Source organism: Trichechus manatus, unplaced genomic scaffold (genome assembly GCF_000243295.1).
Source record: "Trichechus manatus latirostris isolate Lorelei unplaced genomic scaffold, TriManLat1.0 scaffold00156, whole genome shotgun sequence".
Lineage (NCBI taxonomy): Eukaryota > Metazoa > Chordata > Mammalia > Sirenia > Trichechidae > Trichechus > Trichechus manatus.
The window spans coordinates 5,095,063-5,108,331 of record NW_004444092.1 but is presented as its reverse complement, the minus strand read 5'-3'; the positions used below and the strand labels follow the sequence as shown (position 1 = coordinate 5,108,331).

The following is a 13,269-nucleotide window of genomic DNA, read 5'->3' as shown; positions in this document are numbered from 1 at the left end:
AAAAAAAAAGGTTGAGAAGTTAGAGGGTTGATATGTTGTGGGGTTGTTAACCAATGTCATAAAACAACATGTGTGCTTCTGTTTCATGAGAAACTATTTGTTCTGTAAGCCTTCACCTGAAGTACAATAAAAAAAAAAAAAGGAATCTATTATAAAGATATCTAATGAGAATGTGGGGAAATGCATTTCATATTAAAGAATTAACATACTTGCCATCGGGTGACATGTGGATTCCATTAGCAAACTCATATCTGTCTGCCACAACACGAACATCATTTGGACTGTAGTAAACAACATATGACCATGCTAACCCAGATACACCTCCCAGGATTTTAAGTAGGGGTCAACGAAATAGTGATCAACTGTGGCATAACACTGCTGTGGTCCCATAGCGACAAGATCATTCAAACTGCAATTAAAACACATACACATGATACACGGTTTGCAGTGCACAAAGGGGTTTAATCTCTGAAAAGTTATTTCTAAAAGTGGGAACCTAGTTGTCCCTGATCAGAAGGGAAGAATTTTAACTCTAACACTTGCTCTCAATTTGTATCTGGGAGCAAAATGCATAACATTGGCTGTCTTTATTTATCAATATAGTCGTATTGTACATGATAGAGTTATGAATTGGCATTCGTGAAATGTCTATCTGTAAAATCAAGAAACGTGGGATGGAGTTTTCACATAAGCTCTTGTGGCACAGAATCAATAAGAAATCAGTTTACCTAAACAATAGTCAAAGACAAGAATTACTTAAAATATTATATATAGTGTGTGTGTGTGTCTAGATATACTAAATTCAGTAGACATTAAAGCAGGCTAGGAATCATTATCAGGGCAAAATTTATCTGTGCTTATATAGAACCTACTCCAGTCAGTCCAAGGCATCATAAAAACAAACAAGAACACACACACACACTGGCCAGCAGTCCGGAGACCTGCATTTTAGTTAAAGCTCCTTGCTGTTAGCTGTGTGACCTAAGGAAAATGGTTTCATGCGTCTGTGCCTCAGTTTGTTTTTCTATAGAAGGAGGATGATGGATTGGTCTGTCTTTCAGCCTTAAAGGGTCACTTCCAGCTGGAAGGTTTCATGATTCTAAACTGAGTAAAGTGTCCGTGAACACAAACGCTCAGAAATAGGATGCTACAGCTTATTTTCTGATTTTGATTCTTCTCTGTTACTGAGAATGTAAGATATACGAGTCTATTTTTCTGCTTTAATAGGTACAATACTGAACACATAAGTGAGTCAGTCCTTGCTGATTGAGGTGATGGAAGTTCCCGGAGCCATTATCTGGGAGAGAATCATCTTTGTTCTATTGCGGAGAGTGTAATGGCCGAAACAGCAGCTCTGACGCAGCTCTGGGCTCTGGGGCGAGTTACATAAACTCACGGAGCCTCAGTTTTCTCATCTGTAAAGGGAGGTTAAATGATTTTCCCAAGGTCACACAGCTCATTAGTAGAAGACGAATGGTCAGAATTTTAATTTGTGGAGTTGCAGTGGGAATGGCAATGAGACAATGCTGCTGTGTGTTTCACAGGGAGCCTGACACCCACTCAATCCTCAATGAATGGTAGCCACTATTACTATATGAAAAAAAAAGGTCTAGGAAATTAGGATTAGCCTGCACAGGCACCAGAATAAATCAGCAAGCTGGATGTCCTTTATCTTTTTGAATAGTAAATTTCTGAAATGAGTATGCTTTGTTACAATTTGCCTGTTTTTTTCATTAAAAAAAGAGGGTTGTGGAATGATTAAGAGTAGCAGCTTTGCAACCTGATGGACTGCCATTCGAGTCTTGACACCATTTGTTAGCATCGCTGGGGCCACAGCACTTCACTAAACTCTGAGTCACTTCTCTGAGCCTGTTTCCTCTGTACCTTGCAAGGTTAGGGTAAGGATAAAATGAAATAATGAATGTAAAGGCCTTGGAACCATATCTGGCCTATAGTAAATGATCAATAATTACCATTGTTTTATTATTAACAATAACATGTTTAAAATGTAATAGACTTAGTAATAGGAATATTAATGCTATAAAAACACCTGGCTAATCCTTGGGTTGAGAGAGTGGAATTCTGGTTAATTGCTACATTACTGTGGTTATTTTCAGTCTGGTTCTATGCCACCAAATACTAATATTTTTGCAACTGGTGAGAAAAACAATACATTATCCCTAAGAAATTGGACAAACCACAGATTTACGGGATCAAATCGCGAAACAAATAAAATAGCTTTTCACTATATCATAGTGGTTCAGAGCACCAGCTCCAGGCTACCAGGATTAAAATCCCAGCTCTACCATTCACTGATTGTGTCATCTGGGGAAAGTTAATAAATACTCCAAGCCTTGATTTTTTAAAATATAAATGGGTATAATAGTAAAATCTAGTAGAGAGGTTATCTGTAAAAAGTAAGATAATCTGTTTAAATTGGTTAATGTAGCACCTGACTTAGGGTTAAAGCTCATTAAGTTGCTATTATTATTATTACCCCAGCTTCTCTGTTCCACGTAGTTTTTCCTGATTTAGAGCCTGCTGTTATGCACATTCTCCAGACACCTAGTGACATCATTCTCTTTTCCAAATATATGTGTTAAATGAATGTATTAATAAACTCTCTCATCAAAAGCTGCTCTTGGGAATTCCACTCATCCTAGACTAAGGCCTGGGCTGTAGTTCTTATTCAACTACTAGTTAGTTGATTGACCTTCACCTAGTAACTCAATTTTTCTCAATCTCAGTTTCCTCATCTTAAAAGCCACCAGAGAAGAAGGAGAAGGGTCACTGGTAACACTGAGCACACGCTATGTTCCAGGTGCTTTGCTAGTACAGTATGTAAATAATATACTGTTTAATAGAAATCTAGATTTACATGGAGTTTGAGATTCTAGACAGAATCATGATTGGGGTAAAAAATTGTTTTGAAAGATAGTGTCAGATTGTTATCCAGAAATTTTCACTAGCCTCATAGACCAAATTCCCATAGGCAAGGGAAGACAAAAATTGATTTTGTGTGTATTAACCAGGATCAGGGGTCTTTGGGCGTTTTCTTTCTTCCATATGTTATATGGTCTAAAGAGCCTAGGATCAAGCTGAGTATTGCCACAGGTCTGTTATTCCACAGGCTGTGTGTAACTGAACAGGAGCAGAGGCAGCACAGTGAGGTCCAAGATGCACTAGGTTTCCTCTCAGACATGTGTTTCTAATTCACAGAAATTAGCTAAGACTATATTTTTTAAAAATAATAAATAAATAAACAAAACTTAAGATGTGGAATTTGGGTTGGAAATACTAAGTCTGGTTTGTGAGAAGAGCAGAATTTTTTCTTGATAAACGTCAAATGGAGACCCTGAAATGAGGAAAGAAGAAGGTCTCTGAGGGACTGGAGTCCTCAAAAGTTTCTTCAGAAGAACATTTGGAGGAGTTTGTGATCATTAGAAAGTAGAGTTGAACAGCTATAGTCGGCCTGGCCAAAAGGAAAAACTAAAAGTGGATTAGTCATCCTCTGGAATTAAAGAAAATTGAAATATGATACATCTCAGAACAGTACTTAGGCAGAAGCTCATGTCTGATGGTTTTCAGATGCAAAAGTGATTTTTCTTCTTCTTGAAATTTAAACAACTCCACCGTGGACTTAAAATCTGGATGGGACACCACCAGCAGGTACACAGTATTATCTGAGGGATTAAAAACAAAAATTGAAACATTACTGAGCTCTCAGCTGTCAGCCCTGTCTCCAAAAAGCAATTTCAACCCACCTCCAACTAGTATTTAGGATGTCAGGCTGATGGAATATTTTCATCTCTTTGTAGAGAGAAGAATTTGTGATTGTTCCAAAGAAAAGTGGCTAAAGGAAGAACCAGTGACAGTCTCTGAAAACCCACAGATCCACAGGGGGAAAAATCCTCAACTCAAAAATAATCAGCACTGACACTAAAACTACAAAAAGCTTGTTAAACTTTCTATTTCAACATGGTCTCAGAGAGATGCAGAGTTGAGATAAAAGGGATAGAAGACGAGGGAAATACACAGGGGAAGATGATAAATTTCAGAGAAGAACACCTGAGACACCGTAGCAAAGGCAAGCAGCTTCCATAAGTCAATGTGACTTTCAGATATGAAGGAGACCAGTCTAAGTGGTCAAGGAGGTGTGACTGGATTTGGCAAATGAAGTTAGATTATGGTCTTTGCCTTTAGAAGCAGTAAGTCTTTGGAAGCCTTTGACATGATCTAATTGATGCCTCAAGGAAAGCAATGCAAAGTTTAGCACATTGAGCTAAGAGACATGGCAGTCAGAGAAGGCAGCAAGGAGGCTCTTCATTAGCCCATTCATCAAATAAGTGTTTAGTATATTTTAGTTGGTGTTAAGTGCTACAAAGAAAAAATAAAATAGGATAACCTTTATCCAGAGTAATGGGTTGTTTTTTTTCAGGGGAGTCAGAGACATTCTCTCTGATGAGGTGACATTAGAACAGAGTCCAGAATGAAGTAAAGAAGCAAACCACGTGGAAGTCTGAGAGAAGAGAGTGTGCAAAGGCCCTGAGGCAGGAGCTTCCTTAGCACATTCACTTAATAATGAGAAGTTCGGAGAGATTAGAGTAGAATGAGTGAAAGAAGTGGGAGGGATGAAGTCATAGAGGTTCAGTCGTGCTAGGATTCAGGGTAAGGATCCAGGGTTTACTCATTGGAGGGCTTTGAGCCAAGGAGTTACATGACCTGAGGTTATAGCAATAATCAGATTGTGGAGATAAGGAACTGGACCAGGAGGATGGCACTGACAAGAAAAGGCAGGAAAGGAAAAGAAAGGCATTTGAAAGGAAGAATCAAAAGACCTTGGTGATGGCTGAGGAATGGGAGAGTTAGAAATTAAACATAAGTGAGGATTAAAAGCTTGATGAATATTTTGCCTAGCAGACTATACGTCTAAGAATTTGTCCTAAGGAAATACTCACAAAAGATATGTACAAGAATGCTTATTTTGACATTGCTTGCAATAAGCATAAAGTTGGGAACGACCTACATACCCATCAGCAGATAAACTACATTATAATACTCCCACACAACGGAATCTTGCACAGCAATTGCGAAGTAGCTCTAAATGAATGCACTGCTATAGAAGAAGTCCATGATGGAGTGTTTAACGTAAAAACAACTTATAAGAGTTTTTGTGTCACAGTATCCCTTGCACTTAAATTTCCTTGCACTTAAAAATTAAATATTTTAAAAATAACATATAGTTGATAAATGGGTAGAGAGACCATTAAAAGATTATACATATATATATTTGCATATATACATATTCCATATATATATATTTGCATATATACATATTCCATATATATATATTTGCATATATACATATTCCATATATATATGGAATTCATATGGGGAAGAGCAGGGAAGATAGAATAATGGAAATCATTTTCTGACATTCTGACTTTAAAGTGACCAAAAGAGAGACATCCAAAACAAAGTATCTAGTAAGCACTTAATGGGATAGAACTGAAGAGTTTATTTAATAAATAAATAAATAAATTCCCCACATTGGGAGGTAGTCTCCTCAAAAGCAAGCACAGTTATGACTGTGACAGGTTGAACTTTCTGAAATAGAGAAAATAAGGAAGAAGTTGAAGATGAAGTCATTGGGGCATGCTCAGAGAGTTGAAAATAAAAGATCAACCAATGAGCAGGGGAGAAAACCACAGCAGGATCAGAACCAGGACAGAAAGTGCCGTGGAATACTAGCGAGGAGCAAGTTACTTGAAGGAGAAATGCTCAACAGCTTAAAATGAGGAGGAAATGAATGGAAGGAAGGCAGCAAAAATGGAGGGAGGGAGGAAGAAAAGAAGATGGAAAGACAAAAGGAGAGAAGACAGAGAGAAGGTTTGTTAATAAGGACATCACTAATGACTTTCAAGGCAGCAATTTTAGCCATCCACAATGGGGAAAAGTCTGGAAAAAGGACTGAAGGAGGGAATGGCTGATGAGGAAATGTAGGTAGGCCGTGGGCAGAGATGTGGTTCTCAGCCCTGACCTTAATCACCTGGAGCGCTTTTAACCAACTGAACAGACCGACTCAATCAGAATCTCTAGGGCTTGGATATCAGGCTTTTATAAACTTCCCAGATGATTCTGTGTGCAACTGGGGTTGAGAACTCATACAGATCAAGGAAATGGCTGCCAATTGAAAGGACGACATGGAAAGAAGGTAAAAGGGATGGGGGTAGCAAGTAGTATTGATGGGTTCCCGGATGTGGAGGACCAGTTTGAAGACAGAACAGAGGAACAAGCAGACAGGAAGGCACTGAAGATGAGGGACTGAGAGAAGCTGACAATGGGGCTTTCTAGCCTTGGATCTATAGGTTGCAGATGCCTTAGGTTAGAAAATCTATTCTTATTAATGCCTGGATCTATAATACTGTTCAAAATGTCTATAAAATTATTTAAAATGGAAAACCCATAAAGATTAGGGCTGCATATTATTACTACAGTAATTATAGTGCTAATGTAAATGTTATTAAAAGAAATTAGGTGCTTCACAAATCTTAAATATTTTAACATTCTCAAGCATTTAAGTTGTTATATAATATTATATTTAATTACAATAGGGGGAAACTTGAAACCCAGAATAAGAGCATTATTCATGATTATACTTTGGTTGGATGAGAAGAAATATTCATTTATTAGAATTTTTTAAATTTGGTTTTGTTTTTTACAAAAATTAAATATTGTCACCTTAATCTGTGAATGTGCTGATCCCATGAGGGTTAAATGAAGCCAAATTGAAGTTATCGCCAGTGATCTTCAATTCCAACACTACTGGATCTTCCTCATTCAGGTCCATCAGAAGGATTTTTCCAGGCTCGTTGGGTTCAAAGCTCTTTAATCCAGGATATTTTAATCCCTTATGGCAAATGGAAATGAGTAAACAGCACATACAAATACTTCAAATGCTGCCAAAGCTGCCGGATAGCACACGGATTCACCTTGTCTGCTCCAGGCCACAGGATCACACAGGAAGTCTCCTGGCTGGCTTGCAAGAGAAGCCCACGGGGGGCCCTGAAAGACACGTGCTCCTGGGCTGCCCAACACAACACACAGGTAGAGGACCTTCCAACATCCCCAGCAAAGCCACATGTGTACCAGACCACAGCTTCCAGACCATGAGGAAGCTCGACAATGGAAAAACAGACTAAAGGGGCAATCACTAATGGTCTGCAATAATATAAGCAAGGAATCCAGAAAGAGCATTGGTATGGTTTCCAAACTGTCCTCTGGCAGGTTCCTTGGTAGTACCTCAAGAGGAAGACAGAGGTTTAAGGAAAGTCCAATAGACCCTGGTAACTCCTCCTTTCTTAGCCTACAATCAGACAACATAGCTGTTATTTGTTTTATATGTTAAGGTCTCATGTAAGATTTTGCCTGAAATATGCATTCTGTTTCTTAAAAAAAGGTTTACAACACACTGCTTTAGATGATGACTAGTCCTCCATAAGAGAACAACGTAAGAGAAAACAGGCAGCAAAGACTTTTACATGGCTGGATGACTTGTATATTGTATCCTATCAACTCTGTTTGCTATGTTATAAATCCCTAGACCAGATTCTTGGCTTTTTTTGTTTTGAGCTGTTTCACATCATAGTGATCTGTATACAGGAGATGTTCAACAAACATGATGGATTCTCTCTTCAAGGTTTGGAAATCACAGAAAGACCTATCAACAATTTTAAATTAAAGGGTTTATTCTGAAAATTGTAAAAAAAAGGTAAAAATCTAAATGTTGGGTGGTTACAGAGTATATGCAAACATACACTCTACTGAGCAAATATTTATTGAGTACACTAAGTGCTTTAAGGTGTAAACAGTTGAATGGGAAGCCACTCTTAATAAATTGCTACAATGGGAAGATAAGGTAAGAGTCCAGTGTACACATGGAATACAAATATAGATAGAACACATACAATCATAATTATTACACTAGTAATAAATGCTTGTACAGTTTGTTTTTGAACCATGCGACTCTTCTCATTTTACTTGAAAGTAGGTGCCTGCAGTAAAAGGTCTCTGGGTGGTATAAATGGTTTATGCTCAACTACTAACCTAAAGGTTGGCAGTTCAAACCCACCCAGTGACACTGTGGAAGAAAGGGCTGGTGATCTGCTTCTGTAAAGATTACAGCCAAGAAAATCCTATGAAACAGTTCTACTCTGTAGCACATGGGGTCACCATGAGTCAGAATCAACTCAACAGCACTAGGTTTTAAAGGAAAGACTTAAGCTGTCAGTCCTATAAAATGTTCTAGAGCACAATAAGTGAAAGAAAATACTTACGGAGCTAATGAAAGTCAGTCCATTAGGAAGTATCTCCAAGTCTTCAGAACCAGTGTCTGCCAGGAAAAAGAATAGACAGAACAGATTGTTTCAGACTATTGCAGAAAGCATCAATGGTCCATTTCTTCATCACTCTTCACTTGAAAACGGGGTGATGTATTTAGCTCTTCTTTGATTTGTTCAGAACAATTCATTATTTCAATTTTTTTATTCAAACTGATTAATGTGATTATATGAAAAGCAAAGGATATTAGTATAATCGGTATAATTCAATTTATGCTTAATAAACTTGTTTTAAATTGATGGGCTAGAACTTTTTTTCTCAGAATTTGAAATCTCACATAAAGCTCATGGAAATTCATACAACACACAAAAAGTATGATTATTTGAAAAGAGCTTGCTGGTTTTTTGAAAAATACAGAAGAAACTACAAATATGCATTGATATTTAATAGTTCCAAATCAATTAAATACTTTGAAAATTATGTTGGAAACATAAGCAAATGTCAAATGCTTGAGTTAAAACAGGGACACATTTCATATGATCAAGACTATAAATTTACGATTAATTATAAATATAGATAAAATATCACTATCTTCCAGTTAGTTATATTTTGAGTATATGTACATTTTTAAAATTTCAAATAATCTAGAGACAAATGACATGTGTGATTTTACATTTATACTCTTGGTGATATTTCTTTATAGAACACACAATAACATGTAATATAATATTTGTTTCTAGAGAAAAATTGCACCATAAGATATCTGGCCAAATCTAATGATGCTAACTGAACATGTCTTCTGCTCTGACCTTTCTAGTATTCTCTCAGCCTTTGTCAATTGAGATAAACAATACTAAAACAACAAATAAATAAATAACAACAACAAAAGGATCTCATACAAGTTGTCCTCAAATAACAAAGCTGGCTAGTTGAAATTAGATGGAGATTTGAGCCCTGTGACAGATGCTGTTGGTTATTTTCCAACTGACATTCCCTTGCCCTTTTATCCTTGCTGACAGAGCCAGCCTCCCACAATGGAGGCCAGATAATTACTTTCCCGGCTTCCTTTGCAGCTAGGGCATGAGCCTATTGTTCAGCTCTGACTAATGAGATCTGAGAGGAAGTCTGCTGAGAACTTCTAGCAAAAATTTTCCTCCCCAGTATGAAAAGAGAGATGCATGAGGAGAAGCTTCATGGTAATTGTAAAGATGTGTGAGTGCTTTTTAAAAAATACATCCTTTACTCATTGCTCTATTACCCTCATCTTTCCTTCCTTTCATCTCTCTTCCATCTCCTCTGGTTATATTACCATAAACATTGTTCCCAGGATTGTGCTTACAAAACTGACCAAACAAAAAGAAAACTAAATAAACAAAAAATTGTCAACATCTTGGAAATACATTGATGAAGTCAAAATCAAATGTCTTAGTTTTTATAGTTAACTACTGAGTTAATGGAGTCCCTGGGTGATGTAAATGGTTAGCATGCTTGCTGTTAGCTGAAAAGCTGTAAGTTTGAGTTCACCCAGAGGTGCCAGAAAAGAAAGGCCTGGTGATCTCCTTCTGAAAAATCAGTCATTGCAAATCCTGTGGGGCACAGTTCTACCCTAACACACACTGGGTTGCCATGAGTCAGAGTCAACTCAACAGCAACTGGTTACTGAGTTAATAATACTCTTTTTGTTCAAAGTTTTATTTTTGAACAAAATTAAGCAGGTGTATTGATCAACTAAGTGGCAAGATAATTCCACAAGTACAAATGAGCTACTCACTCCTCTCACAAACATACCTATTCCTTTAACCAAACTGCATTTAGGAAGTTCCACTGGTGTCACTTCTTGGGCAGCATTAAATCGTTTTCTAGGGGGAAAAAGGAATAAACTGCATACAAAACTATGCAGAAAATATAATTAAGTTTCAAAGGTAAGCAGCCTATAAAGTTCTTTACTTTGCCTAGGTTTCAGCCCCAGGGTTAGAGGTGGTTCCAGAAACCTGGACAATTCTATCAAACAAGGCCAGAGCAAGATGTGTGGGGTCTTCTGGGCACAATATTTAATATTTATTTAGCGGGGGGTGCATGGACACACAAAGATACATAGTGTCATCTTCTCTGTACACTTTAGCAGGAGCAGGAACAATTTCAACAGTGTGTAAGGAGCCCTATGTGGAAATCTGGGTTTGATAACAACATGGTTCCAGTTTATTCCATTGATGTTTCAGGCCTGCTGACAGATGGCCTCTTGCCCATCTGGCCAGTCTGGCTCCACAGCCTGGACTCGGGTGTGTCATTTGAACAATGCAGGTGTGCTCAATGGGTTTATAACTTAGGACAATCATACCCAAAGCCAGCATATAAAAAGCATTTCACACACACACATACAAAGCAACTTATTAAATCCGAGCATATAAACATCATGGTGAACATCTGAGTGAAGGACAAAGGAAAAAAAAGAATAGATGTGAGAAGTAAGTACCCAGCAGGCCACCTCACCAGAGCGAAGTTACTGATAAGGCTTTTGAAAGATATAGACCACAAAGTTAGCACAGTCATGAGATATAAACAATAAACACTTATTGAGAACTAATGATACAATATAGTTACAGTGAGCAATGACAATTATCCAAGAATCCCTAGAAATATTATTTGGTTAAAAATACACTAGTATATAAATTCTTAACTTGCCTTACTGAGAATTTAAATCTCAAAGAAGGAAGATGGGACAGAAGTGAACTGATACTCTAGATAAAATTCTTACCAACATGGTATAAACTGATAGGAATTTGCAAACAATTTGGTTTTTCATTCATTCATTTGGAAAAAATGTAGTGTGTACCCACTATGTATCATGCCATGGCTATCAACTCCACCCTCTAACAGCATCTGACCTAAGACGTTAGGAGCGGGGTCCAACAATCCACTTTGTAAAAGCACCACAGTTCACCCTGAGGCACAACCAGAGTGGCAAACCATCAGTCTGGGTGCTAGAGATACAGAGGTGAAGAAATGAGTAAAGTCTGGTCTGCAAAGAGATTGGAGTTTGCTGAATGATAGACATGAATTTCGAAAGCAGCCTTCAAAGGAAAGTGGGGATCCACCCTATGACCAGAGACACTAAAAGGTATTTCAGAAATGGAAATATGGCATTATAGTCACAAAATAAAGGAAATAAGTGACAAACTTTTCAAACTGAGACTCACATTCCCATTGCCATTGAGTCTATTCCAACTCATAGTGACCCTATAGGACAAAGTAGAACTGCCCCACAGGGTTTCCAAGGAGTGGCTGGTGGATTCGAACTGCCCACCTTTTGATTAGCACCTTAACCACTATGCCACCAGGGCTCCATGAGACTCACACTAGGAAAAGCATTTAATGTGGTACAAACACATAGTATACACACACAGGACACACACACACACATCTGAAACAAGGTTCATAAAACAATCCTCACCCTAATATGTGTGATACAGTCTAATCTTTTCTATTCACTGATATTTCATTTATTTTAAAATGTTGGTCATAACCTACTAAATTGATTTTTTGACCCACCATTTTGAAAATACTGGTCTAGAGAAAGCATGGTGAATATTCATAGAGTGCCCCAAAGAACTCAAAGGACAGGTACAACATGTAAATTAGGGTGAGGGTCAAGATCAAGTACAATACAAAAAGTGGTAGGGAAGAAGAGATTCAAAAATACTAAATCACTGAGTAGGCCAAGATTTATGAAAAATGCCACGGATAACCAAATTATTTTTCCATAGTCTCAAAACCACACTGGATTAATAGGCATGCTGCCTGATTTACAAGATTCATTAAACGTGATGGGTTCACAGAGGACAGAAAAAACCAGAACTATTCAGCCCCTATTCTGATTATTCTAATTCATGCTTCTCACTCTTAGAAGGTGAATTCTAACCTGAATAAGGGAGTCCAAGGTGTGTAAGAAAGCATTAAGTCAGCACCCAGTTGCTTTGAGTTCAAATCTGGGCCCATACAAGTCACATCTCAACAAGATAACCATTGCTACTACATTTCAGGTACTGTAATACCTTCCTTTAATCCACAAACACCTAGCTGAGGTATTATTTTTCCTATTTTACAGATGAAAAAGCTAAGATTAAGTGGCTTTCCAAGGTCACCAAGTTATGAAGTGGCTGAGTTGGGACTGGAACGAAAGTATGAATGCAAAGCTGACGTCTGGGCCATCTGCATGTCATATGCTCCATTCCTGAAGAAAAAAAGTAGGTATTCACTCTGGGGATCCAGGATGCCCCTGGTGCAGGCCTCAGGACACATTCTCTTCCCTTCTTTCCCTTGGGCAGATCTCTGATCTTCTCTAGGACTCCAGTATCTTAGCTCTAAAATGGGGATAAAAGTAACTTACTGATCCTCCAGGATCTCTTGACCTTGATCTGGTGCCAATATGGATGACAGCAGAATCTGAATGTCCTTTAGAGAAGTGTATGAAAATCCCACGGGGAGGTTGTTAATAAGGAGATTCAGATTCAGTGGGGTGGGGTGGGGTCTGAGAGTCTGCATGCCCAGCAAGCTCCAGGATGCTGATGCAGCTGGTCTGTAGACTCCTTTGAGTAGCAAGGCGTCAGTGACTTTTGGACAGTCAGTGAAATTTCCCCATCTTGCCTTGTCTGCACTATCCCAGGAGGCCTTACCCCATCCTCTATCTCTATGACCACTGTCATGGATTGAACTGTGTCCCTCAAAAATATGCCATTCTTTAAAGAGATGGAAAAAACTAATCATTAACTTTATATAGAAAGGGAAGAAGCCCCGAATAAGTAAAGCACTATTGAAGAAGAAAAATAAAGTTGGAGGACTCACACTCCTGACCTCAGAACCTACTATACAGCTACAGTAGTCAAAACAGCCTGGTACTGGTACAACGATAGATACATTGACCAATGAAAC

The 13,269-nt window shown here is 38.1% G+C and overlaps 1 protein-coding gene across 1 annotated transcript in view; it reads right to left on the bottom strand.

Moving 5' to 3' along the window:
• PON1 (paraoxonase 1) overlaps positions 1–12,882 on the bottom strand; it is a 30,529-nt gene extending 17,647 nt beyond the window's left edge. The window contains 7 exon segments of the mRNA XM_023740523.1: positions 210–315; positions 318–409; positions 3,557–3,683; positions 6,742–6,910; positions 8,337–8,392; positions 10,129–10,199; positions 12,728–12,882. Coding sequence (XP_023596291.1) covers positions 210–315; positions 318–409; positions 3,557–3,683; positions 6,742–6,910; positions 8,337–8,392; positions 10,129–10,199; positions 12,728–12,882 — 776 coding nt within the window.
• Positions 12,883–13,269: the final 387 nt, after the last annotated feature.